We start from the raw sequence: 27,460 nt of genomic DNA, 5'->3' as shown, positions 1-27,460 counted from the left end.
CCTCCATCATTCCCCTCTACCCTACTTCCCCTCCCCCTCTACCACTCCTCTCTCCCAGTACACTCCCTCCCTTCCTTCTCACCCTCCCTCCCATCCTCTCTCCCGCCCTCTCTACCCCTCTTTCTTCTATCCCACTCCTCCTCCCCTTGGTGTATTTCTACTATATGTCAATATATTCAGCTTGTCCTATTTTTACAGAGAAATTAAAGAGAAACAGTATACATGTGAAGTTGCATTACATTGAAATCTAACACATGGTATATATCCCCCCTCCCCCCACCCTTCCCCTCAACACCCCACCTCCCTCCCCCCCCCCCGACTTCCCAGAGCCCGTACACGGTATAGATTTTTAACAAACACAGTCTAAAATATATTGGAAAAAAAGGAAATAGAAAAAAAGGGGTTAATAACATCTCCACATTGATCTTAGCTTCTTCTTGCTACACTAACTTTGAACAGTTTAAATCATTCCTGATCTTAAGCATAGGCTATCTGGAATTTCCTGTGGGATCTTATTGGGCGCTTGGAGGTATGTTGCAGGAGGCGGTCACGGAGATATCCAGGTCATTGTAACTTTGAACCGTCACTAAGTGATCTGTTGTAAATTGAGGACTACTAGTGATTCCAGATTTCAGATTTTTTTTTTTTACGGAGGACTCTTGTTAAATCCAAAGCTGCCGAGAACATTTGCATAGACATTTAGAATTTTACATGTGCCTCTATGTTTAAGAATCATGATCCTTCAACTTCATTTGCAGATTGTCTTAAGAATAAGTCTCTTGAGAGACCGCCTGCTGCCAATTACCTCCCACAGACCCGTCAGATCGCACAGGGTCGGCCTCCTCCGGGTTCCGTCTACCAGCCAATGCCATCTGGCTACCACCCGGGGGAGGGCCTTCTCTGTAGCAGCTCCGGCCCTTTGGAATGAACTCCCCGCGGAGATCCGGACCCTCACCTCTCTCCAGGCCTCCCGGAAAGCCGTCAAAACCTGGCTGTGCCGGCAGGCCTGGGGTTGATGAGTTCCCCTCCCCTCTCGACTTGTATGGCTGTATGACTCTTGTGTATTTTAATTACATGTATTGTGTTTGTATCCCCTTTCCCCTTTTGAGTTGTTCACCGCCCTGAGTCTCTCCCGGAGAAGGGCGTCATACAAATAAACTAAATCTTAAATCTTAATAAGAAGCACAACGTTCAACACACGTAGTAAAGCAGGAATCGTTCCCCCCTTAGTTTTTTTTTTAAAGATGTAAATTTCTACTTTAATTGCACTTGGAGTTTTCAGCTATCAAATGAGTCATTTGTAAGCTGATGAGTAACCAAGCCTTGTAGCTACTCTTCTCTCTGACAAGTAGCGGAATTGTAATGTTGTCTCACTCGTCACAGCCATCCTTGTAAAATACGATGTTAAGGAAGGCTGGATTCATTGCATTATACATATGTAAATCTCCTTGTTTTACCAGACTCTGGGGAGGGTGGGGGGGTGGGGGGAAACAGACAGTATTCCCAAGCACAACATGTATTAATTGGGAGGTAATAAAGTGCAACTCGTGAAGATCTAAAAGATGCGAAAGTTAAGGGAGCCTGAAAACCTCGTTGAAAAGTTATAATTTAAAACAGGCTGTGCTTCAAAGAGCTGGGGATTGGCGCGCTTTTGCAAAGAGCGCAAAAGCACGCAAATAAGTCTATTAGCGCCTTTACGCATCGTGAGGGCGAAAATCCCACATCAGCCGTAAACTGTGGGAAAGTTGCCACCAGAAGGAAAGCTGAGCGCTAAAGAATCAAGGCCTTTGAATGACAGTGCTGGAGAAGACGCCCGCGAGTCCCCTTGGACTGCAAGGCGATCCAACCGGTAGTCCTAGAGGAGATCCACCCTGGCTGCTCTTTAGAAGGCCAGATCCTGAAGAGGAAACTCAAAGACTTTGGCCACCTAATGAGAAGGAAGGACTCCCTGGAGAAGAGCCTCATGCTGGGAACGATGGAGGGCAAAAGAAGAAGAAGAAGGGGAGTTCTTCTATCTATCTATCTGTCTGACTGAGTGCCTACCTATCTATCAACTTACCTATCTACCTACCTATATAATTATCTATCTATCTATCTATCTATCTATCTATCTATCTATCTATCTATCTATCTATCTATCTATCTCTCTCTCTCTCCTGCGAGTCCCTTGGACTGCAAGGCGATCCAACTGGTCAGTCCTAGAGGAGATCCACCCTGGCTGCTCTTTAGAAGGCCAGATCCTGAAGAGGAAACTCAAAGACTTTGGCCACCTAATGAGAAGGAAGGACTCCCTGGAGAAGAGCCTCATGCTGGGAACGATGGAGGGCAAAAGAAGAAGGGGACGACAGAGAAGGAGGTGGCTGGATGGAGTCACTGAAGCAGTAGGAGTGAGCTTAAATGGACTCCAGAGGATGGTAGAGGACAGGAAGTCCTGGAGGAACATTGTCCATGGGGTCGCGATGGATCGGATATGACTTCACAACTAACAACATTGATCGGGCAAGCTAGATTCCATGTAGTCAGCATGACTAAATATGTCCAGATGAAGCCTTCAAGTGAGTTTTTCTACTGTACTGTAGCTTCTCCATCATCTTCAAGGACAGGTCAACCCAAAGCTAATAATAGTAGTCTAGCTGAGATGTAACAAGCAGAGGTGGGTTCCTACCAGTTCGCACCTATTCGGTAGAACCGGTTCGTCAAATCTACTGAACCAGTTAGAAGAGGTTCCACCAGTGGACCCAGAAAGCAGGCCACACCTACAGAAGAGGTTCCAAATTTTTTTGAAACCCACCACTGGTCCTTGGATATGATTATTCTGCACTATCATGCTGATATTTATAAAACTCAGTGCCTCTGTGAAAGGTAAGGATGACTACTGCGTTTGTGGTGCAATCAGAACATTGCGTGTGTTGAAGTTGTTTTAACGCAAACCAAAGATGCCTTTTAAAAAACAAGTTTACATCATATTCTTATGCATGCCAGTGCTGTGTGTGAGGTAATTTAAAGTGGTTCTGACAAGTGTCGGCGGCATCTTCATATCTGGTCACATGGGCGGCAAACCACTCCCATCCAGTCACATGGGCGGCAAGTCACTCCCACAAAGGAGGCCACACCCACAGGGTAGGTTCGAACAATTTTTGAAACCCACCACTGGTATAACAGGGCGCGAGGCAGCTCCTTACATCTGCTGGATTCCATCGTCCTTCATCCCCAATGAATGGGAGTAGCAGTGACACAAATAGCTGGCCCACAAGTTCTCTATCCTTGTATGGAAGAAGAACCTCATGACAGCAGAGATGCTCTTGGTGTCAGCTGGCTATGGAGCTATCACTTTGAAGGTCCCGTAAAGGAGAGAATCATTCAATGCTCAGGACGTAATCCATTCCCTTACTCTAACATGTTTATCTCAGTCCTAGGAAGGAAAGAGGGAAGAAGGAGGAAGGGAAGGAAAGAAGAAGGGGGAAGGAAGGAAGGAAGGAAGGAAGGAAGGAAGGAAGGAAGGAAGGAAAGAAAGAAAGAAAGAAAGAAAGAAAGAAAGAAAGAAAGAAAGAAAGAAAGAAAGAAAGAAAGAAAGAAACTTCATGATAGCCCTCAAGGGAAATTACACTCTCCCAGTTGCTCTGCAGTCAGCTTTCTGGAGTTGCTTAAATCGCAGCCTCCATTGTTCATGGGAAGTGAATTGCCCACTTGCAAGCATAAACTTCCCACTGTGACTCGTTTTGTTCCTTCCCCGCTTCCTTTCTGCTCTGTTGAAACTACTAAATGAGTCGATATTACCTTAATGGGAGCTTTAGAAGTGTTATTTAATATGATTACTTTTTTTTTTAAACACACCACATGAATTATTTTTTTTAAAAAAATGAATCTGGGTAAAAGCACAGGCCCCTTATTTTGTGCCTTGGATATTCACCGTAATCACTTAATTGGCATTTTCCTCTATCGGGGAATGTAGTCTGTGCCATTTTAAACCCTTTTATTGGTTCTCATCCTGCTCTAGTTTTGGAAGTCGGGTAACCTAGAGGTCAGACCTGGGTTAACCAGACCTAGGTCTGAAAAAGAAATAGCATCCCTCTCAGAAAGTCAAGGACATCTTGCCCTGCATCTGGAGTGGCATGACTGAGAGTCATCTCCAGTTGGGATGGTGCCTGGTTGGGCCATGTGATGGACATGTGGGTGCTGGGCAGGGATGAGAGGTGGGTTCCTACCAGTTCGCACCTATTCGATAGAACCGGTTTGTCAAATCTACCGAACCGGTTAGAAGAGGTTCCACCAGTGGACCCAGAAAGCAGGCCACACCTACAGAAGAGGTTCCAAAGTTTTTTGAAACCCACCACTGGTCCTTGGATATGATTATTCTACACTATCATGCTCATATTTATAAAACTCAGTGTCTCTGTGAAAGGTAAGGATGACTACTGCGTTTGTGGCGCAATCAGAACATTGCGTGTGTTGAAGTTGTTTTAATGCAAACCAAAGATGCCTTTTAAAAAACAAGTTTACATCCTATTCTTATGCAGGCCAGTGCTGCGTGTGAGGTAATTTAAGGTGGTTCTGACAAGTGTCGTCGGCATCTTCATATCCGGTCACATGGGCGGCAAGCCACTCCCATCCAATCACATGGGCGGCAAGCCACTCCCACAAAGGAGGCCACACCCACAGAGTAGGTTCGAACAATTTTTGAAACCCACCTCTGGCAGGCGCTTAGATTTCCATTTGGGTGAGGAAAACCTGGAAGCTTTCAGATTTGGGTTTTCCCAGATGTGCCAATATGACATTTCTAATAGAACTTTGAGGAACCTCAAGCCTTGGAGTCTTCATTTGTTGGGGGTGGTAGTTTCAACCCTGGCATTAGGACGGTGATGGAAGCTTTGGGCTGGATAAATACCGAATTAAAGCATCTTTTGTTTCTTCCAGACATTTGCAATTTTAATTCCCACCAGCCCTAGACGGTGGGATTCAATGGTGAAGCTGGTGTCCACCACTGCTTGGTGGCGCAGTGGTTAGAATGCATTATTGCAGGCAAACTCTGCCCACTGCCAGGAGTTCGACCAAGGTTGACTCAGCCTTCCATCCTTCTGAGGTTGTTAAAATGAGGACCCAGATTGTTGAAGGGAATAGGCTGACTCTGTAAACCACTTAGAGAGAGCTGTAAAAGCACTGAGAAGTGGTATATAGGTCTAACTGCTATAGCTATTGTCCTTCCTTCCTTCCTTCCTTCCTTCCCTCCCTCCCTCCCTCCCTCCCTCCCTCCCTCCCAGTGGTTAGAATGCAGTATTGTAGACTAACTCTGCCAACTGCCAGGAGTTTGATTCTAAGCAGCTCTAGGTTGACTGAGCCTTCTGTCCTTCTAAGGTCAGTGAAAAATGAGGACCCAGATTATTGGGGGCAAGATGCTGACTCTGTAAACTGTTGAGAGAGTTCTGTAAAGCACTATGAAGCGATATATAAGTCTAAGTACTATTGCCATCTGGAGCACATGTGGTCACCTTCTTCTATGTTGTCCTGGGAGTTGCTATAAAAAATTAAGACTTGGATGCTTATCTGATCTGTTTTGCTCTGTGTGTTTTGCTTTACTAGTGTTTTACTACTCAGTTCTGCCTGCAACTGGAGGTGAAGCTTATTTTTAACTCCCCAGCCTAGGACTTTGTTTCGTGGCGATCAAACTTCTCAATAAGAGCTCCTTTTAAAACCAAAACTTGAGTTTTCGTGTCTTGCAACTCCTCTCTTCCTCTTTGTTTTCATTTGCCTTAGGTTTTTCCATCCTCCAAGCAATTATGGAAGCTGCTGTGCAAAATAATTGGCAAGTGACAGCCCGATCAGTGGGAAGCATCAAAGATGTCCAGGAGTTTAAGGCAATCATCGAAGAAATGGACAAACGGCAAGAGAAGAAATACTTGATTGATTGTGAAGTGGAAAGGATAAACGTCATTTTGGAACAGGTGAGCCCCAACTTCCTTCCTGCTGGGCATATTTCTTGCGCACACTCTTATGATGAATGTTGCCCGACTGTCTTAGGGAAGGTCATCTGGATGAGGGAAGGAATGTCCTGCGCCCTTTATTAGATGTTCTAGGTCTCTGGTTCTCAGTTCCAGTATCTCATCACCAATGGAGAGAAGAACTCCGATCCGATCTTGAGAAATCTGTTTCTCAAATCCCTATACTTCTGAAATCAATAGCAATAGCAATAGCAGTTAGACTTATATACCGCTTCATAGGGCTTTCAGCCCTCTCTAAGCGGTTTACAGAGTCAGCATATTGCCCCCAACAACAATCCGGGTCCTCATTTTACCCACCTCGGAAGGATAGAAGGCTGAGTCAACCCTGAGCCTGTGAGATTTGAACAGCCGAACTGCAGAACTGCAGTCAGCTGAAGTAGCCTGCAGTGCTGCATTTAACCACTGCGCCACCTCGGCTCTGCAAATCAGTTGCAGTTTTTAATATATGGTATCATCCAGTGGTGGATTCTGGATCCCGTCGCAACCGGGACACTGCTCGGCAGAGTGTCGCGCAGGCAGCATACGCTGAGTGTGTGTGCACAAATGGCCCGGTTGGGTCAAATACAGGTAAGGAACACGGGCAGGTGGGCCTCCAAAACACTGTACCGGAACGGTGCCTGCTGCTCCCAATAGGCACCGGTACGCCTGTACTGAGACGTACCAGCCAGAAACCATCAAATGGGATCATCATCAGTTAACGACCCCATCATTCCTTGTGGGGTGGAGTCTGGGCAACTGAATGGAGCTAGCAGAGCATTTAATGGCCGGATGCCTTTCCCTGTCGGGAATGTGAAGTTTTGTTTCAGCAGATATATTCTCATTGTGCCCAGAGAGAAAAATATCTGCCTCTACCTAGGCTCGAACTCACAGCCTTCTGATTGTGAGGCATGAGCTCCACCTCTAGACCACCGCATCACTTTAGTTTTTAATATATGGTATGCCAGCAAAAAAAAAAATTAAGAAAGCAGCACGACCACCCTACTTACCCTGTAGTAAGACAGGTAGCCAATAAATTGAATGAATGAATGAATGAATGAATGAATGAATGAATGAATGAATGAATGAATGATGAGGAAGGAAGGAAGGAAGGAAGGAAGGAAGGAAGGAAGGAAGGAAGGAAGGAAGGAAGGAAACCGTTCTTTGACGTTCCCTTCCATGGACACTTGATATTTATTTTATTACTTTATTATATTCATTAAATTCCTATGCTGTCCATCTCACTGTCTGAGGTGACTCTAGGCAGCTTCACGATATAATTTAAAAAAATAGAAATATAAAAAGCATTCTAAATATAAAACCAGCATAAAAACCACAAAAGATTAAAGAGTAAAAGGCCATGAGTTTAGAATGGAGCAGGGGTGATGTTTTGTCTGTCAGTACACCTACCACCTCCAGCTTCTCCACCAGGGTCTCAAACCAACCAATACTGTCAGGTTTTAAGGCTCTCCCCCAAGACCAAAAATCTGGAGACGGATCTCACCTCTGGTAGCAAGATGCCCCAAAGGCCAGAAAAAGGACCCCACCAGCCAGCAATTCCTTGACTGACGGGGGTCTTCAGAAGGCCCTTTCTCTGAGAATGACTAGAACGGGTCATTCCCATTGTGGCAAAATGGTTCCTCAGATATCCTGGCCATTTTACTCCTCTGAGGGTTTTACTCCGCTAGTCTTCACTGATTTTCATTTCAAGGACATTGAGCTTGCCCTGTCCAAACACATTTCAGCGATCCCGTGGCCAGCATGATGTCATGGAGCTCTTAACTTATCTTCAGACCCAAAGTGGTACCTATTTATCTACTCGCATTGGCATGATTTTGAACTGCTAGTTTGGCAGGAGCTGAGTCAAGGAGGGGAGCTCACCCTGTGGTGGGGTACTCAGGTCTTGAACTTGGGCTGCCAGCTTTCCAGCTGATAAGCTCAGCGTCTTAACTTCTGAGAATCTGTGCCACCCAGCAGATATCCTGGACTGATGCCATAAAGAGCTCGAAAGGTCATTTTATGCTGATTCTTCATTGGCTTTTGAAAGCAGCCGACGTGGCGCAGTGGTTAGGGTGCAGTACTGCAGGCCACTTCAGCTGACTGTTATCTGCAGTTCAGTGGTTCTAATCTCACCGGCTGAAGGTTGACTCAGCCTTCCATCCTTCCGAGGTGGGTGAAATGAGGACCCAGACTGTGGGGGCGATATGCTGACTCTATAAACCACTTAGAGAGGGCTGAAAGCCCTATGAAGCGGTATATAAGTCTAACTGCTATTGCTATTCCCCCACTGAAGACCTTTTCAAATCTTGCACACCAATGGAGGAAGAATTCAGGATCCACTCAAATTTCCTGACATTTCGTAAGAGTTGTGGTTGGATGGCACTTGATTCTCAGTATATAAATTTCCTACCAATGCATTTATCATCAGACAGAGTGGATGATTGTCTTAAGGTAGGAGAAACAACCTCATTATTTTTTTAAAAAAAATCAGCTCGCTGGCAAGCTCTGCTCTCAGCGGATGGAAATTATTTATAAAAAGTTTAAATATTCTAGGTTGCAAATGGGTTTAAACATTATTTATGGATAGCTTAAATATTTTATAAACCCACCGCATGGGGGGGGGGGCGTCCCTACTGTTTTGCAAGGCGTCAGGTATGCTGCAGTTATAAATAAACCAGCTTTACGGCTCGGAATTCTCTAGAAGAAAAAAATGCGGGCAGCCTAACCACATCCATTTTACTCAGCAAAACTTTCGTTCTGAGGAGCCGCAGCCTGGAACTTCGTCTAATATTAGAAAATTCATTTTTTTAAAGTCCGTGATATAATTGACTGGGGGCCATGATCAGCGCGTCTTCTCTGTTATAAATAAATTGGAAGGAATGATTCTGACAGCCTTCGGTTTCCAATTAAGCTTCAGGATTAATCTCCTTCGGTAAGAGGGCCAAGGTGGCGCAGTGGTTAAATGCAGCACTGCAGGCTACTGCTAGATCAGCAGGTCAGCGGTTCAAATCTCACCGGCTCAGGGTGACTCAGCCTTCCATCCTTCCGAGGTGGGTAAAATGAGGACCCAGATTGTTGGGGGCAATATGCTGACTCTCTGTAAACCGCTTAGAGAGGCCTGAAAGGCCTATGAAGCGGTATATAAGTCTACTGCTATTGCTATAACATGGATCCCTGGTTTACGTTTGGCAGTAAGCAATAAGGTTGCAAAAAGAAAATAAGGACTATTACCGGGTCCAAGATATTATTTCTTCTGGAGATGGACGGCTGAAAGTTAGCAGTTGTCAGCAATTGTGAATAATTGGTCTACCTTTGGTTTCTCGAACCTTTAAGATGGTGGATTTCTATTCCCAGAATTCCCCTGGGAGGATGGCTGGCTGGGGAATTCTGGGAGTTGAAGTCCCCACATCTTAAAATCCCCAAGGTTGAGAAACACCGAACTACATCATACAGAACGGATGGGGATCTAGTAGTCCACTCAAACCCTACTGAGATCTACATTTCTACATATCCTTCAGAATGTTGTTTCTTGCCTGCTGCCCAACAATCTGTTGCTAAGTGAGACATTTCTTAAGTGAATTTTGCTCCACGTCGTGACCTTTCTTGCCGCCGTTGTTAAGCGAATCACTGCATTTGATAAGTCAGTAACCTGGTTCTTGGGTGAATCTGGTTTCCCCCGTTGACTTTGCTTGTCAGAAGGCTGCAGGAGGGGATCCCTTGAGCTTGTGACACAGCAGCGGTCATAAATATGAATCCGTTGCCAAGTGTCTGAACTGTGATCACCTGATCGTGGGGATGCTACAAAGGTTGTAAATTGAAAAAACGGCCCTAAGTCGCTTTGTTTTCCAGTTGCTGTTGTAACTTGGAACAGTCTTTAAATGAATTGTTGTATGTTGAGGACTACCTGTAATACGGAGCACCAAAATATCTCTGGGCGATTTGAGTTATAAACTTGTATAAACTCATAAACTTTAGCTCATTTATGGTGTGCACATCGAAATCGAAATACTTGTGTTTGCAATTTGACAGTTCGAATCTCACCAGGCTCAAGGTTGACTCAGCCTTCCATCTTTATGAGGTTGGTAAAATGAGGAGCCAGATTGTTGGGGGCAAGAGGCTGACTCTGTAAACCACTTAGAGAGGGTTAGAAAGCACTGTGAAGCAGTATATAAGTCTAGGTGCGATTGCTATTTTCCTTCCTTCCTTCCTCTTTTCCCTCCCCATCCGTCCATCCATCCCAGCTCAAGGTTGACTCAGCCTTCCATCCTTCCGAGGTGGGTAAAATGAGAGCCCAGATTGTTGGGGGCAAGAGGCTGACCTGCAGCCATTCTTCATACAGTTTAGTCCCCAGGCCTTGGATCATCTTAGTGGCTCTTACCCTGCCTCAAAGATAAATAGATTGCAAAAGTGGAGACATTCAACCAAATTTTCATGCAATTGCTGGAACGTCTCTCTCGGTTTTCTCTGGGCTTACAAAAACGAGAACGTGCAAAGAGATGAAGCAACGCATGCATTCTGCTGTGTGCTTTGGTGCTGCAGGAAGACCTGATTAAATTATTATTAAATTCATTTGCTCCCGAAGGGCCTGATGCCACTGTGCTTGATTGGTTGTGATAAGCCTGCCTCTCCTTCTCTCCAGATCCTCCAAATATTTCTTGATGACTTACATGCCATTCGCCTTAAGCTAGAAGGACTGATTTTTTTAAAAGCACTATTTTTGGGTTCCATTAAGCTTGGAGTGCTGTTTGAAGAAACAAAATAAATTAAATTAAAAGACGGGTTGCACGCCTCCTGGAAATGCTACATTTTTCCACGTGGACGCCGTCTGGATTCATCCTGCGCGCAGCCCTTTGAATCTCTGCTGGAAATCTATTAGGTTTCGCAAAAGCTTTGCAAAGTGTTGGGAGCCTTGTGATGTGGATCAGCGAGGTGGGTTTGAATTGAGCCTATCTGCAGCAGGAAAGGTAGCCAATGGGATAGGGGTAGTCCTTGACTTACAATTGCGGCTGAAGCCCCCCACATTTCCGTTGCTAAGCCAAGATAACCCGTAGAGTTTAAGCCAGAGATGTTTTCATTGGGTATTCTAACAGAGAAACACAGTAAAGAAGATTCATATTTGATTAGTATTAGTATTCGTATTTAATAAATTTATAGGCCTCCCAATCCCGAAGGACTCCGGGCGGCTTACAGAAAATAAAATTTAAAAAATATAAAGAATTAAAACAGAGGAAAACAGATTAAAAACCACATCATGCACCAATCTGATCGGGGCTGGACCTCAGTTATGAGGTCAACAGCCCCCAGGCCTGCCGGAATAGCCAGGTTTTAATAGCCTTTTGGAAGGCCATGAGAGTGGGTAGGGTCCAGATCTCTGGGGTAGTTCATTCCAAAGGGTCGGAGCAGCCACAGAGAAGGCCCTCCCCCGGGGAGCCGCCAGCCGACATTGTCTGGTTGACGGCACCTGGAGAAGGCCCACCCTGTGCGATCTTATTGGCCGTGGGAGGTATATGGCAGAAGGCGGTCTTGCAGATATCCGGGTCTAGGCCATGTAGGGCTTTAAGGTAATAACCAGCACCTTGAATCGCGCTCGGAGACCGATAAGGAAGCCAGTGCAGCTCGCGGAGGATAGGTGTAACATGGGTGTATCTTGGTACACCCAGTATCGCGCACGCGATTGTACAAATAACAACAACTTCAAGAATTGTATTTGCACAACACTGGAAAGCAGACCAAATCCCATCGCCATGGGGAGTATAAAGAAGATGTTAGATTGTGCAGAAATGACAGGTTGATGTTGAGAATAAAAGACAAAGAGGAATCAGTGTACTACAGGACATGGGGGCAACTTTACGAGTGGTTTGAAGAAAAAGGTATACATAGAAAGAAAAAGGAACAAAACATGAAACAAGTATCTCACAACGATTAATATAGGGGGAGGGGAAATATGAAAATATTAAAATGTAAACATACAGGCGGAACAATGATATGAATTGACATTAGGATAAATAACAATTATAAGAATGTATACCTAAGAATGAATTTGAAAGGAAAAATAAATAAAATTACAAAAAAAGCAAAACGGCGGTGAGAGGAGTTGTGGCCCACTGTGCACCAGAGTTGACTGTTGCAATGCGCTCTACATGGAGCTGCCTTTGAAGAGCATCCGGAACAGTAGTGGGTTTCAAAAATTGTTATCACCTACTCTGTGGGTGTGGCCTCCTTTGTGGAGTGGCTTGCCGCCCATGTGACCGGATGGGAGTGGCTTGCTGCCCATGTGACCCGATATGAAGATGCCGACGACACTTGTCAGAACCACCTTAAATTACCTCACACACAGCACTGGCATGCATAAGAATATGATGCAAACTTGTTTTTTAAAAGGCATCTTTGGTTTGCGTTAAAACAACTTCAAAACACGCAATGTTCTGATTGCACCACAAACGCAGTAGTCATCCTTACCTTTCACAGAGGCACTGAGTTTTATAAATATGAGCATGATAGTGTAGAATAATCATATCCAAGGACCAGTGGTGGGTTTTCAAAAAATTTTGGAACCTCTTCTGTAGGTGTGGCCTGCTTTCCGGGTCCCCTGGTGGAATCTCTTCTAACCGGTTTGGTAGATTTACGAACCGGTTCTCCCGAATAGGTGCGAACTGGTAGGAACCACCTCTTGATCCGGAAGCTCCAGTTGGTACAAAATGCAGCATCCCAGGGTTACGTTATTATCCCCTTTTGTGACCTTCTGTCACGCAAAGTCAATGCAGAAGCTGGATTCACTTAACATCCGTGTTAAGTTAACTTAACAACTGATTCACTTAGCAATTGTGCCCCCCTCCCCCCAAATGCTACAAATAGAGCAAAATTCACAGCTGTCTTGCTTGCAGAGGAAATGTTGGGCTGAGTGGTGGTCATATATTGAGGACTAGCGATATAGTCTTTCTATCCAGGCCTTTAGCTTGGCCTTTGAGAAGTCTGAAGGAAGATCCCCACCCCTGCTAGAAGAATGAGATATTTAAGGAATATTATAAAGGCAGAATATTATATTTCCCTGCATTGAGAAATGCAGAGAGATGTTTTTTTTAGAGGGGAGGAAAGCAACCCCATTCTCCTTAATAGCCTTCAGCAGATGCCAGCACTTAAGACATAAAGAGCTGATTGAAAGAAGCCAAGCACCCTAGGAAGCTCTATTCATAAGTAAATACCCTCACCCAAGAGCCAAAAGAGGAAATCCATTAAGCCATGATAGGAATCGCCCAACATCCTTTCAAAACACAAGCCGTTCATTGCATCATCTCAGTTGCACACACAAACCCCAAGCAAACTTCAATCAAACCTGGGAGCTCAGACGATCTATAGAGCCAGCGATGAACCACTACTTAACTCCTAAAGTAAAGGTTCCCCTCACACATTTGTGCTAGTCGTTCCCAACTCTAGGGGGCGGTGCTAATCTCCATTTCAAAGCCGAAGAGCCGAAGAAGAGTCCGAAGAGGTCTCCGTGGTCATGTGACCAGTGTGACTAAACACGGAAGGCGCACGGAACGCTGTTACTTTCCCATCAAAGGTGGTTCCTATTTTTCTACTTGCATTTTTTACGTGCTTTTGAACTGCTAGGTTGGCAGAAGCTGGGACAAGGAACAGGAGCGCACTCTGTTACGTGGCACTAGGGATTCGAACCTCTGAACTGCCGACATTTTCTGATTGACAAGCTCAGCATCTTAGCCGCTGAGCCACCACGTCCAGCAGTGGAATTCACTTCCCTTCACTACCGGTTCGCAAAAGGAGCACCTTCTGCACCACCTTCGGCACATGCGCACTGTCTTCTGCGCATGCATAGAAGTTCGCACATTACGTCGGGGCAGGTGGGCAGAGCCTCCTGCAGCCACCACCAATAATGGTTGGCCCAAACCGAGAGGACCAGTTGAATACCACCTCTGACCATATCCCTCATAACCCCTACAACAGCCAATAGAATACATGTTCTTGAACAGGAACAGGAAGCTCAAGTGCAAAGCCCAAGAGAAGGTATAAAAACCCTCACTCTGAGCCCCATGGTTCAGCTACCCAGAACCCATGTGGTTTTGCTTCATCATTAAACAATCTTTCCCATCAGCCTCCATGTTTCCAGTGTCTTTCTCCTGACCTGGAACTGAACCGAATGGATATTTCTTCCAAAAGTACCATCCTTTCTGTTCCTTGAAGTCCACCTTGAAGTTGCCTGCCCTAAAGTTTTGGTTGGGGTTTTTTTTTTTTGGGGTGGGGGGCAGTGGAGAGCCAAGGTGGCACAGTGGTTAGAATGCAGCACTGCAGGCTACTTCAGCTGACTGCAGTTCTGCAGTTTGGCGGTTCAAATCTCACCGGCTCCAGGTTGACTCAGCCTTCCATCCTTCCGAGGTGGGTGAAATGAGGATCCAGACTGTGGGGGCGATATGCTTACTCTGTAAACCGCTTAGAGAGGGCTGAAAGCCCTATGAAGCGGTATATAAGTCTAACTGCTATTGCTATTGCTATTCTTCTGGCCCAAGTGAGCTGCTCTTTTTGACAGCAACTTTCAGATCTGCTGCAGATCCAGAAGTCTTTCCCATACCCCCCCCTAAAGACAGGCTGGCCAGAGAGAAGTAATTAATGGCCTGCTTCCATTCGCCCACAGGAGTGACTGAACTTTAGGGCAGGCAGGAAGGGGGAAGCGGCAAATCTGTGTGTGGGTAGCAAGCATTCAAAGACCAGCTGCAAAAAAAATTGCTCCCACTTAAACTCGGCAGGAGAATGACTACATGAAGGATAATTTCTGGAAATGCAGAAGCTCTGTTTTTTTTTTTTTTTTTTACCTCCCTTGGATGAAACCAGGTTTTGAGAAGCTTTTTCTCCCATTTATCAAACCCGATTTCTGATGTTCATTTCCTCATTCTGGATCACCTTCCTACCCCAGGTGTCATTTTTTTTGTTTTCTTGGAAAGGTTTTTTTTTATTTGAAATTTTAAAGACAGAGAGAAAGAGGAGAGAGGAGGAGAGAGAGAAGAAAGAGAAAAGAGAGAGAAGAGAGGGAGAAGAGGGGACATAGAGAGAGAGGAGAGAGGAGAAGAGAGATGAAAGAGAGAAAAGAAGAGAGAGGGAGACATAGAGAGAGAGAGAGAGAAGAGAGATGGAAGAGAGCGAGGAGAGAGGAGAAGAGAGAAGAAAGAGACAGAGGAGAAGAGCGGAGAAGAAAGAAGAGAGACAGAGAAGAGAAAGAGGAGAGAGAGGGAAGGTAGAGAAAGAGGGATAGAGAAGAAGAGGGTGAGAAAGAAAGAGAGAGAAAAGAGAGAGAGAGGAGGGGGGAAGATAGAGGAGTGAGGATAAGAGGAGGAGAAGAGAGAACAAAGAGAGTGAAAGAGGAGAGAAAAGAGAGAGAGACAGAGAGAGAGAAGAGAGAGGGAAGAGAGAGGAGAGATTTTCAGAGTAAGTTGCCATTGCTCCTTCCTAGGGCTGAGAAAGAGGGACTGGCCCAAGATCACACACACAGCTGGCTGTGTCCCTAAGGCAGGATTAGAAGTCATGGCCTACATTAGTTCTAACTTCGATACCTTAACAACTACATCAAAGGTGGGTTGCTCCCGTTCGATTGGGATAGGGCGTACCGGTTTCGACCTGGATAGGGCGAACTGATAGCGGCGACAGGAGGCTCCGCCCACCGCCCATCACGCACATGGGAGAGCATGCGAGTGAAACTGGTAGTAAAAAATTTGGAAACCCACCACTGCACTTCACCAACCTCTCCCCCAGGGGAAATGTAATCCAGTACCTCTAATGACTACCGAGTCGGCAAGGCTGAGGTTTAAAGCAAAAATTCAGTATAAACATCAACTCAATAAAATGTATGGTTTTAAACTTTTCTTTTTGGTCAAAATTTACCCGATTGATGGGACCAGGATGACAGCGCCTGTGCGCCAGAGGCACATTTCAGGGAAAAAAAAGTGAGCAGTTGTATTTAAAGTTCGTAACAACACATCTCATTCCTTAGCAACTCATAGAAATTTCTCCATGGATACCTCACACGTCTCATATCGTTGTGCTGTTTCATATTATCAGCCTCCAGCAATACTAGATGCATTTGAAGGCAATCTTCTAACATTTGCCTGATAATCCAAATACTGCACTGAATACCAATGTTGAGACGGGTTTGCACATGAGGGCCAATTAGCGTACACAATGCGACGACTTGTAGGCAGTGGATAATGGAAATCCATTTGTGAAGTTGCTCTCAGCCTGCGTACACACCAAAGCCTGTGATAAGACTTGCGCTCCTTAGAAGCACAACAAGAAATAGCTGGTGTGGTATAGACCGGGGGGGGGGGGGGGTCAAACTTGATTTTCGTTGAGGGGCGCCATCAGGGTTGTGTTTGACCTTGTGGGGATGGGTATGGGCATGGCCAGGATGCAGGGGTGGGCAGCTACAAGGTTTGCCTGGGTTCGGGAGAAGCCGTAGCTAACATTATGGCCAGTTTGGAGAGCCTCCAATCCCATCCCTGGTTGGCCCGCCCACCATGCCCAGCCCTGCCACCCCACTCCTCCTGGGAGTCTCCATGTGGCCCATTTTGGATGCAAGGTAAGGCAAGGCCTGCGGGAGGCTCGGGGTGGGAGAAAATGGACCTCCCGGAAGGCTTCCCGAAAGCCAGGGGAGGCAAGCTTTTGCCCTCTCAGAGACTCAAGGAAAGTCTCTGGGGCCAGGGGGAAGGTGAAAACACCCGCGTCACACCGTGGGTCAGGAGGATGATTAGGCCACGCCCACCATGGTCATGGCCACCCAGCAACCAACAGAGAACCCATTGGTGAAAGTTTTGAAGCCCACCCTGCCTGGGTGAGCATGGCCAGCTCGATGTCACTTGTATCAGGGGCACACTGTGGTGGCTCGAGCACTCGGCCAGAGAAAAACGGGTTCCCGAGCTCTGTTTCCTGCTGTGACATGCCTCCTGCAATCCTCTGCCAGTGAAAACAGAGCCAGGGAGGGCTGCACTCAGCCCTTGCAAGCTCCATTTTCAAGCAGTGATGGCTTCCATTTTCAGTGGGAGAGTCAACCACGGACCAGTCCTTCGCTGTTTCCAGTGCAGCCCCGTGGCCAGATTCTAAGCACCCAGTGGGCCAGATTTGACCCCTTTGAGTTTGACACCCCCTGGTACAGACTCCACCTTTCATGAGTGCAGAAGTTCATGTTATGGACAGAAAACCCTGCAAGAGTAAATAATGGGGTGCCTCTTGAGTAATCTGATGGATTGTCCTATAGATAGTACATCTAGTCCTTGACTTACAACCACAATTGATCCCAAAATTTCTGTGGCTAAGCAGGACAGTCATAAGTGTGAAAAATGCGTCACTAAATGAATTGTTGTAAGTTGAGGACTACCTTTAGAGCTAAAACTCACAAGAAGATCGTAGAATCCCAACTTTCCAATCACATTAGAGCAGCTGTGTTCCTTTACAAAAGACTTAATTTAAATGTGGAATATGTATGGAACTGCTCCTTGGCTAAGGGCATTTCCCAGTTTGGGGACTTTAGTAATAGAATCCATGCAAACAGCCAAATCAACATATTTTTTTTAAAATATATATTCCTTGAAATTGAAAGAGTTTTATTCCTGCTAGGTGTTCATCTTTTTCTCTTTCTCCTTGTACGCCAGGTTGCAGCCTCAGTAAAAATTCAGAAGTTACCACTATATGCTGCTAACCTGGTAAGTTCTCTATGCACGTACGTGCATTACCTGTACATGTCCAAAAGACATCCCAGTATTCTTATCTAATATATACCTGCCTAATTGCTTCCCCCCCCCCACAAATCTCACAAAACGAACCGTTAAAATGCATGATCCTTTGATAGTATCATGTTTCTCCAAATTTTTCACAGGATGCCCACATATACACATCTCAAAATGAGAACAAAATTAGACATATTGATGTGTATATTTATTAGGGGAAAGCATTAACTTAGAGAATGGGAATAGTGGTTAAAATAATTAGAAATATATAAGGGGATGTTGTTTGCAAAAATGCTTATAGAGATGCATGGGAATACTTCTGTTGTGTTGTGTTGTGTTCTATTCTGTTCTACTCTACTATACTCTACTCTACTCTACTCTATTCTACACCACTCCACTCCACTCTATTTCTGTTCTTCTTCTCTTCTCTTCTCTTCTCTTCTCTTTTCTTCTCTTCTCTCGTCTCATCTTCCCTTCCCTTCTCTTCCTAGTCCAGTCCAGTCCATATTTAATTAAAAACAAATATGAACCAAAGAAGTGATAGAATGAGAAACTTAATAAGGTCGAATCTCGAGTGTTCAGGCCCTCTGTCCATCAGAGAAAGGTGATAACATAAGAATTAGCCCTTTGTTGTTGTTTTAAAAGAAACTGAGTTATTTGGGGCTTTAATAATCAACACTGAAGAGTAATCCAGAAGGAAGATGTGGAGATTTAACCCATGACATTTAAAACAGAGATTCTGAAGCTCCCATTAGAATGTATCCAATGTACATGGTGAGAAAAACGATTTTTTCAGTTCGTGGCTTCTAAACCAGGCTGCGAACCAATCTCCAACATACTTAGTAAATTCATTGAAGGGAGCATACTTATTTTATCACTTAAACCAAACTGTATCATTTGTATTTGCTCTCAAATCATACAGTTTGATAATCCAATCTCTTTTTTTCATAATACAAAACTGACTCTTGGGGAAATACAGCGCAAAGCTTAGTTACTTATATTTTGTGATAAAAAGTCAGAGTTAATCCGTAATTCCATCTAGTCAAATTGCCAGGCTATTTAAACAAACTCACATCTTCATTTTGGCCATAGAGCTAAAGCTGATTGTGAAGAGGGAGAAGGGATGATGATAATAATAATAACAACTTATTTAAAAGCTCGCAACTGATGTCTATTTTTTTGAATGTTCATTTGCATTCCAATGTATTTACCTGCACTTTCAAAGACCTTCCTTGCTATACTCTGTGTGCCAAACCTTAACAAACTTTGTGGGTCTGTGCAGTGTTAGAATTTAGGTGGTGCATCTAAATAGGCTTCTGATAGACTTGAGAACCATTTTAGTGTTTAGTGGTTAAGGTATCAATCTAGAATCTGGGAGTCTGGGAGTTCTAGTCCCACTTAAGGCACAAAAGCAAATGCAAGATTTTGGGCCAGCCCCTCTTTCTCAGCCCTAGGAAGCAGGCAATGGCAAACAGCTTCTGAAATTTTGCCAAGAAGGCGGCAGGTAGTTGCCCCAGGGGCCTAGAATGATCGGTTCTGCTGAACCAGTAGTGGAATTCAGGCCTGGGTCGTAGAACCGGCAATGACCCAGGCCTGCCATGTCCCCGAACCGGTTCCTTCACTGCCCACGGGTCACCACCATTTTGGTTTTAGTGGCGCACATGCACAGTTTACTGTAAAAGGCTTTCCGCATGGGCGAAGAACGGTTTACATTGAACAATGCACGTCTGCGCATTGCGAATCGGTAGTAAATTTGCAGCAACCCACCTTAGCAATAGCAGTTAGACTTATATACCGCTTCATAGGGCTTTCAGCCCTCTCTAAGCGGTTTACAGAGTCAGCATATTGCCCCCAGTCTGGGTCCTCATTTTACCCACCCAGAAGGATGGAAGGCTGAGTCAACCCTGAGCCGGTGAGATTTGAACTGCCGAACTGCAGATAACAGTCAGCTAAAGTGGCTGCAGTACAGCACTCTAACCACTGCGCCACCTCGGCTCTCTACCTTGGAGTAGAGGGAAGGAGCAGGAGAAAGGGAAGGAGAGGGAAGTGGAGAAGAGGAGGGGAGAGAAGGAGAGGAAAAGGGAAGAGAGGAACGGAGAGAAGTAGGGAGGGAGGGAGATGGAGAGAGGGAAGGAAAGGAAGCAGAGGGGACAAGGGAAGGGAGGGGAGGAGAAGGAAGGAGGCAGAAAGAGATTGACTGTCTTAAAATTGAAAATGTGCTGCATTATAAAGGAAAATGTGTAATAAAGACATGTTTAAAAAAATAAATTATTTAAAAAGAACGAGAATGGGAACCCACCAACTGGACTCAGCCAATTAGCGGCCCATTTAAACCCGTGTTTCTTTTCTAAGGTCAGCGACCGTGTGTGTGTTTGAGTGCGTCTAAGCTGGCCTCAACCCCTCAAGTGTTTCCATTCTCTTTCAAGGGTTTTACAGATATCTCGGTGGAGAAAGTGATCCAGGCCGGGGCCATAACTGGATTTCAGATTATTAATAGATAACCCATTGGTCCAACAATTTATGCAGCGTTGGGTGAGACTCGATGAAAGGGAATTTCCCGAAGCCAAAAATTCTCCATTAAAGGTAAGTTTGCAGACTATTGGAAGAGGGTGGGGTGGAGGTGGGAGGGAAAAGACCACCATTTACAGAAGTTAGCTCACCTATGGATGCTGTGGGCTGAGTGATAAACTGTTTGTCAGGGTTCCAATAGCATCCAAAAGTAAATCAGAGTCCAAGGCAAAATATTGCTCGAAGTTCCAATTTATTAAGAGAGCCATGTTGGCACATCTGGGAAACCCAAATCTGAAAGCTTCCAGGTTTTCCACACCTAATTGAAAGTTCAAGATCTTGTCCCCACACCCCAAGTCCATCACATTGTCCAATCTCCCGCTGCCATGCTGGCAGTTCCACCCATCCAGTTCTGATCAGGTGCAGAGGTGTAGAGACAAAGGATGACCTTGGCTTTCTAGAAGGAATTTTGTTATGGCTACACAGCATCTAACTCCGTACAGTCCCTCACCTTCCATTTTCCCACAATAGAAAATGCATAGTAGATAGTAAAGTGGGCAGGCCAAAGATCGAAAACAAAAGATGGCTGACACTTATTTGCTTTGAACAAATAATCTAGTTCTAGTTGAAGACAAGACCTCTAGATCCATAACCTCCATAACTGCTAATAAGTCTTAAACTTTGGTTGACATACTGCAATGATTTGATTCAACCAAAACCTATTGTGATGTAGGGAATCAGTGGTCTACCTTGAAATCCTGGGAAGCCGCTCCCTACAGCTTTATTTCTTCAAGTTGCTGCTTCTCAGAGATGTTGACATCCAACTCTCCTACTGTCCATCTACAGTAGGGATGTACAATCTTGGCAACTGAAGACCTATGGACTTTGTCTCCCAGCATTCCTCAGTTGCTAAGGTTGGACACCTGTGATTTACAGTGTCCAGAAGTAAAATTTGATAATCTGGAAAGTTGGAATGACTGATGCAGATAATAAGATGATCTATATAGATCATCTATCCTACATTCCTCATGGCTGATCGCTTCAGTACGTCCAGCTATTTAGTACCCCCAGTGTGGGTTTCAAAAATTTTTGGAACCTCTTCTGTGGTGTGGCCTGCTTTCTGGGTCCACTGGTGGAACCTCTTCTAACCGGTTTGGTAGATTTGATGAACCGTTCTACCGAATAGGTGCGAACTGGTAGGAACCCACCTCTGAGTCCCCCACCCCTATTCTGTGGAATGAAGGAAGGTGGTGGGCAGGATTTTTTGCTATTCTATGAGTTACTCCAGTGATAACTTGCAAAGGTGTATTCTTGTGGGTCAGCTAGGAGAAAGTGGGGTGGAGTTGATGGACTGTTTGGGAATTCCCTTCCAAAGGCACAGAAAGGGGGACAACTGTGGATTGATTTTGAACTGCATTACGAGGTTGAGGAGCTGATATTATTCACTGAAGTAGGAAGATTATGGTATAATTTCTCCTTTCCTCCCTCCCTCCCTTTCTCCCTCCCTCCCTCCCTCCCTCCATGAATGGTGGCCCAAAGGTGCTTTTTCCATGGGCAACTGGACTTCTGTTGATTTCCTTGAAGGCATTTCACTTCGCATTCAAAAAGCTTCCTCAGTTCAAAACTGAAGAGCTTCTGGGATGAAAAGTGAAACATCTTCTAGGAAAAAAAAAAAGTCCAGCTGCCTTTGGGGAAAAAAGCACCTTGGGGGCCAACCATGGATGACCGAGATTCTCCATCGACATGGATGGTTGACCTTGCGTGCCAAAAACTAACGAAACAACACCCGTGTCAGGGAGGCCAAATGGACGAGAGAATCCGAATTATTCTTCTGAACAAGGAAGAACAGCATGGCATTCCCCTCTAGCACATCTGTCGTGCTGGGATGCCAGCAGGCAGCTTCATAACTACGGTAACCTGAAAAAGCGGTGATGCGTAAAATCCAACATGCATTAGACCAGGCCGCGTGAGCAATTCGTACATTTTATCAGCTGCTTTAACTGAGGATGGTGCGCTTTGCGTACTGCCGTGAGGTTTTGGGGGTCTGTGGACAGAACTCTCTGTTTCCTTGCTTATTTCTTTTATTTTTTATTGATTTTTTTTCATTAAATACATTTCTTAGTGCTTCATAAACATGTTTTATCCGGTACTTAATTTGCTTAACGATACAAATTTACATTCTTCATCTCCACCCCCCTTTTCTCCCAACCATTGGTCAAATAGATTCCACGTTTACATCTCCTTTCTTGGTTACAAAAGGTTTGCATCTCTTCCAAGTCATCAAGCATAATTCATATTAACTCAAGTATTTTAACTCAAATATTTATACATGTTGCCCTTATACCTCCATTTTTATTTGACTATAATTATTTAAACGTCCTTCATCATAAAATACTAGATTTAATACATAACCCACATACTGGCATTTCATTTCATATTTCTAAAATCCTCCAATAGCACTGAATCCTTATGTCCTATTCTAGCTAAACATCCATAATATTTAATAACAAACTTTTCTAATCCTCCTTTCCAAATCGCTGTTGGCAATTTTCATCTAGTTTCCTTATATTATACTCATACATATATATATGTTGTCATCATTATCCCTCCTTTATTTGACTATATCCTGTATCATAACATTTTCCCCTAATAATCAAAACTTAACTGTATCTAACTTAATTCTTTTTTATTAGCTTTTGTATATAATCCAAAAGGATTTCTAATCTTCCTTTCATGGGTACCATTAAATTTTCATATCCAATTATTACTTATCATAACACAACACATTGTATACATTATTATCATTATCAATTATTTCTTTAACTATATTATTATCACTAAATTTCACTAAGTTTAACTAGTTTTAAATCTTCTTTACATCTTTTTTGCTTCTTTCTTTCTTTTATTTGGGAGCTGAAGACTAGAACACAAATCACTGTCTACTTCTTTCTCCCCCAACAACAACATTGCAAAGTTGGTTGGGTTAGAGTGAGTGACTGGCTTAAGTCACCCACGAGCTTCTCTGGCTCAAGGTGGACTTCAGTCTGGTGCTTTTGGGTCTCCATCCAACACCGTAAGAAGTTACAGAAGGCACGAGAAAGTAGGGCCGGAGCTGATACGAACCAAGGTGTTGGGGCCTGCCAACAAAGTTGGCACCAGATTCGGATAGGAGGAGGTTGGGGAGGAACCTGGGCCAGTCCTGGAGTCTGGGGAAGGCTCTGTGTTGGAGGCAGAGAGGGGGCCAGGGCCATCTGACAGTTATCAGCTGCCTTCAGAGTCAGACATCAGTGAGGCAGATGAACAGCTGGAGCCTGTCCCCATGTGCGCATGCACAGAGTTGCCAGATGAAGGGAGCAGCTAAGGAACAAGGGTCGATTTGGGAGTAAGGCCAAGGTGGACGATGAGGCCCCTCCCACAGGGAATAAAAGAGGAGCAAAAGGGGAGTGGAGTTTGCAGGAGACAATTAGTTCATTTCTGCATTCTTGCGACATCTGAAAATCAGCCTGGCCACTCTCCAAGCCTGATAAAGTTTGGTAATTGTGAACTATTTTGAAAAACTCTGGGCTGGGATTTTGCTAAGAGAAATTCACTGTAAATTAAATAAAAGGGGTTTATTGAGACAAGGGCTCGGCTTCGTGCTGCTGAGGAAGTCTAGGTGAGAACACAAAGTTGATCGCACATCGTCCTAAAGAAGAGCTCTGAATCCTACTTAATCCTCGTTAACTAGAGCTAATTTGGGAAAGAGCTTTTTCTGCAGAACTAATCCTTCTGCTGTTGTCTTTCCTTATTTACTTATTACATATACTGTATCAATGAAAATGACTCCCAGCGGCTTACTCAGAAAACCAAAAGAACAATTTAAAACCTTTCCCCAGCTCATGTAAAGCCCACAGGAACTAATAAACGGCAGTGATAATAAATGACAGCAATCAATCAATCAATCACCAACCCCCTGAACAAAAAGCCACTCAAAGAGGGGGGGAGGAAGAAAATGATGGCCCCCACATATAAATGCTGGGGAAAGTCTTCCTCTTTAAATCCAGGCAGTGTTGACTTACAACAGTTGTTAATGACCATTCAAAGTTACAATGTCACTTCACATTATGACCATTGCGGCATTCCCATGTTCACATGATCAAAATTCAAATGTTTGGCAACTGATAGCGTAGCCGTTATTGTCATTGTACATCATGTATACAACAAATTGATTTTAGCCTCACTGGTGCAATCCATGACAAATATACCAACAACAGAAGGATCTTGGCAAACTTGAACATTGGGCACTCTCTAACCAATGAAATTCAAGGGTGAAAAGAGTAAGGTTCTACATTTAGGCAAGAAAAACCAAAATGCACAGGTACAGTATAGGTGGTACCTTGCTCAATAGTAGTAACTGTGAGAGGGATCTTGGAGTCCTAGTGGACAACCATTTAAATAGGAGCCCCGTGGGAAGCAGCTGCCAAAAAAGCCAACCCAGTTTTGGGCTACATCAACAGAGGGAGAGAATCAAGATCACGTGAAGGTTAATACCACTTTATAAGGCCTTGGTAAGGCCACACTTGGAATCCTGCATTCAGTTTTGGTCGCCACAATGTAGAAAAGATGTGGAGACTCTAGAAAGAGTGCAGAGAAGAGCAACAAAGATGATTAGGGGACTGGAGACTAAAACATATGAAGAACAGTTGCAGGAACAGGGTATGTCTAGTTTATAGAAAGATGGACTAGGGAGACATGATCAGCTTCCAATATTTCATGGGTTGCCCAAAGAAGAGGGAGTCAAACTATTCTCCAAAGCACCTGAGGGTCAGAAAGCAATGGGTGGAAACTAATGAAGGAGAAGCAACTCAGAACTGAGGAGGAATTTCCTAACAGTTAGAACAATGAATCAATGGAACAACTTGCCTCCAGAAGTTGTGAATGCCCCAACACTGGAAGTCTTTAAGAAGATTTGGATAGCCATTTGTCTGAAATGGTATAGCGTTTCCTGCCTAGGCAGGGGGTTGGACTAGAAGACCTCCAAGGTCCCTTCCAACTCTGCTATTGTATTGCATTGCATTGTTTTGTAAATAGTATAAGAATATGCCAGTAATTAGGAAAAGAAAAGAAAAAGAAAAAGAAAGAAGAAAAAAACTAGTCATACGCGTGTGCATGGAGTGATTGTGATTGTGTTTAAGAGTTTGACCCTGACTCATATTTGACGGTTGCTTTGTCCTGGGGTCATGTGATCCGCTTCCACAACCTTCTGACAAGCAAAGTCAGTGGGGGAAGACTGATTCACTTGAGGCTAACCAGACTGATTCACTTAAGACTGTGCAAGAAAGGTCATAACATGGGACAAAACTGGACTGGACAAATCTCTCACTTAGCAACAGAGGTTTTGGGCTCAATTATAGCCATAATCAGGACTACCTGTACTGTTAATGCTGGGAAGCACTGTCAATTTGTAGTACACGAACAAGTGTTTATTAAAGTGACAACCCCACCCTTCAGAGCAAAAAAAAATTAAAGTAAATTTGATTAGAAAATAAAATTGGCTAGAGATAAAAGCTTGGGTGTTTTAATTTATTCAATATTTCACCAGCTCTCTCTCTCGTTCCCACACCGGCTTCACATGTTCATGCATTTGTTAGCAGCATATGAAAAATAGAAAATTAGATCTGTCGCTCGGTGTGATGCGGAAAGATGGCAGGGCGGTTTCTGATAATTGAGGCCGCCTGATTGGAAAATGGGGGGGGGCATTGCAGAAAGACAATTGCAGGTTGATGTAATGCTTAATTGGACAGCTATTGGAGAACAACAGTTGAAATTCTTTGTGCGAAAACAGCGAGCGAAACTCTGGTGCGTCTCACAGCAAACGCTGTGACGGGGGATGACTTTCAGGTTTTGAAAACAAGGAACCGCCTTTGCTTAAAACCCCCAAAACTACATCGGGATAGGAGGTTATGAAGCAAAGTGGGAGAAGGATATCTTTTGGGTTAAGGAGGCAGGAATCTGTAGCTCAAGCTCTAAGTTGGACTGGTAAGAAGATCAACACATGTTGGTCAAGGTAGAAGGCATCTGCCAGCATCTTATCTTTTCAGACCAAAAAAACTTCCAAGTGCCTGAAATGTGGCCACATAACTGTGTTTGTGTGTGCGTAGGCTTGCACGCACATGTGCGCCTGGCCATCAGAACATTGGGACCAGATTGAAAGATTTGGGAGGGCCGTTGTAACTTCAAACGATTGTAAGGGACCTGTCGTATGTCAAGTGCTACCTGTAATTCTTGAAAATTAAGAATTGATTTCATTTCACAGAATAACAGAGTTGGAAGGGACCTTGGAGGTCTTCTAGTCCAACCCCTATTCAGGCAGAAACCCTATACTATTTCAGACAAATGGTTGTCCAGTCTGCTCTTAAAAACTTCCAGTGTTGGAGCATCCATAACTTCTGCATTTTTATAAACATATTTTTTTTCCATTTTCATAACATACAATCACATGTACTATACATAGCCAGTATCATATAGTATTAAATGATGATTACATCAGTTCCACTTGTCCTCAATGCCCCAAAAAGATTAACACCCATTATTAGCTCTTCTACTCTCCATACACCTCTTTCGTCTACCTCTCTCTTACTTCCTATCTTCCCTCATCTTCCTTTCCTACTCTACTTCCCCTTCCTTTCTCCTTCTCCTCTCTCTACATTCCACTCCTCCTTATCCTCATCCTCATCTCTCCCCTCCCTTACCCTCTCTCCTATTCCTCTCTTTCCACCTTTCTGAGCATCCATAACTTCTGGAGATCAGTTGTTCCACTGATTAATGTTCTTACTGTCAGGAAATTTCTCATCAGTTCTAGATTGCTTCTCTCCTTAATGAGTTTCCACCCATTGCTTCAGATGCCTTGGAGAATAGTTTGACTCCCTCTTCTTTGTGGCAACCCATGAGATATTGGAAGACTGCTATCATGTCTCCCCTAGTCCTTCTTTTCCTTAAACTAGTCATACCCAGTTCCTGCAACCGTTCTTCATATGTTTTAGCCTCCAGTCCCCTAATCCTCTTTGAGGACCCGGATTGTTGTTGGGGGCGATATGCTGACTCTGTAAACCGCTTAGAGAGGGCTGAAAGCCCTATGAAGCGGTATATAAGTCTACTGCTATTGCTATTGCTATTGTTGCTCTTCTCTTCACTCTTTCTAGAGTCTCCACATCTTTTTTACATTGTGGCGACCAAAACTGGATGCAGGATTCCAAGTGTGTAGCTACAGAATGT

The 27,460-nt window shown here is 44.3% G+C and overlaps 1 protein-coding gene across 1 annotated transcript in view; it reads left to right on the top strand.

Annotated features, from left to right (window-relative positions):
* GRIA3 (glutamate ionotropic receptor AMPA type subunit 3) overlaps positions 1-27,460 on the top strand; it is a 170,454-nt gene that overhangs the window by 71,323 nt on the left and 71,671 nt on the right. Inside the window, 4 exon segments of the mRNA XM_032228546.1 lie at positions 5,752-5,939; positions 17,624-17,674; positions 20,125-20,192; positions 20,194-20,281. Of these exon segments, the coding sequence (XP_032084437.1) occupies positions 5,752-5,939; positions 17,624-17,674; positions 20,125-20,192; positions 20,194-20,281 (395 nt within the window).

Source organism: Thamnophis elegans, chromosome 12 (assembly GCF_009769535.1).
Source record: "Thamnophis elegans isolate rThaEle1 chromosome 12, rThaEle1.pri, whole genome shotgun sequence".
Classification (NCBI taxonomy): Eukaryota; Metazoa; Chordata; class Lepidosauria; order Squamata; family Colubridae; genus Thamnophis; species Thamnophis elegans.
This window is presented reverse-complemented; position numbering and strand designations above follow the sequence as displayed.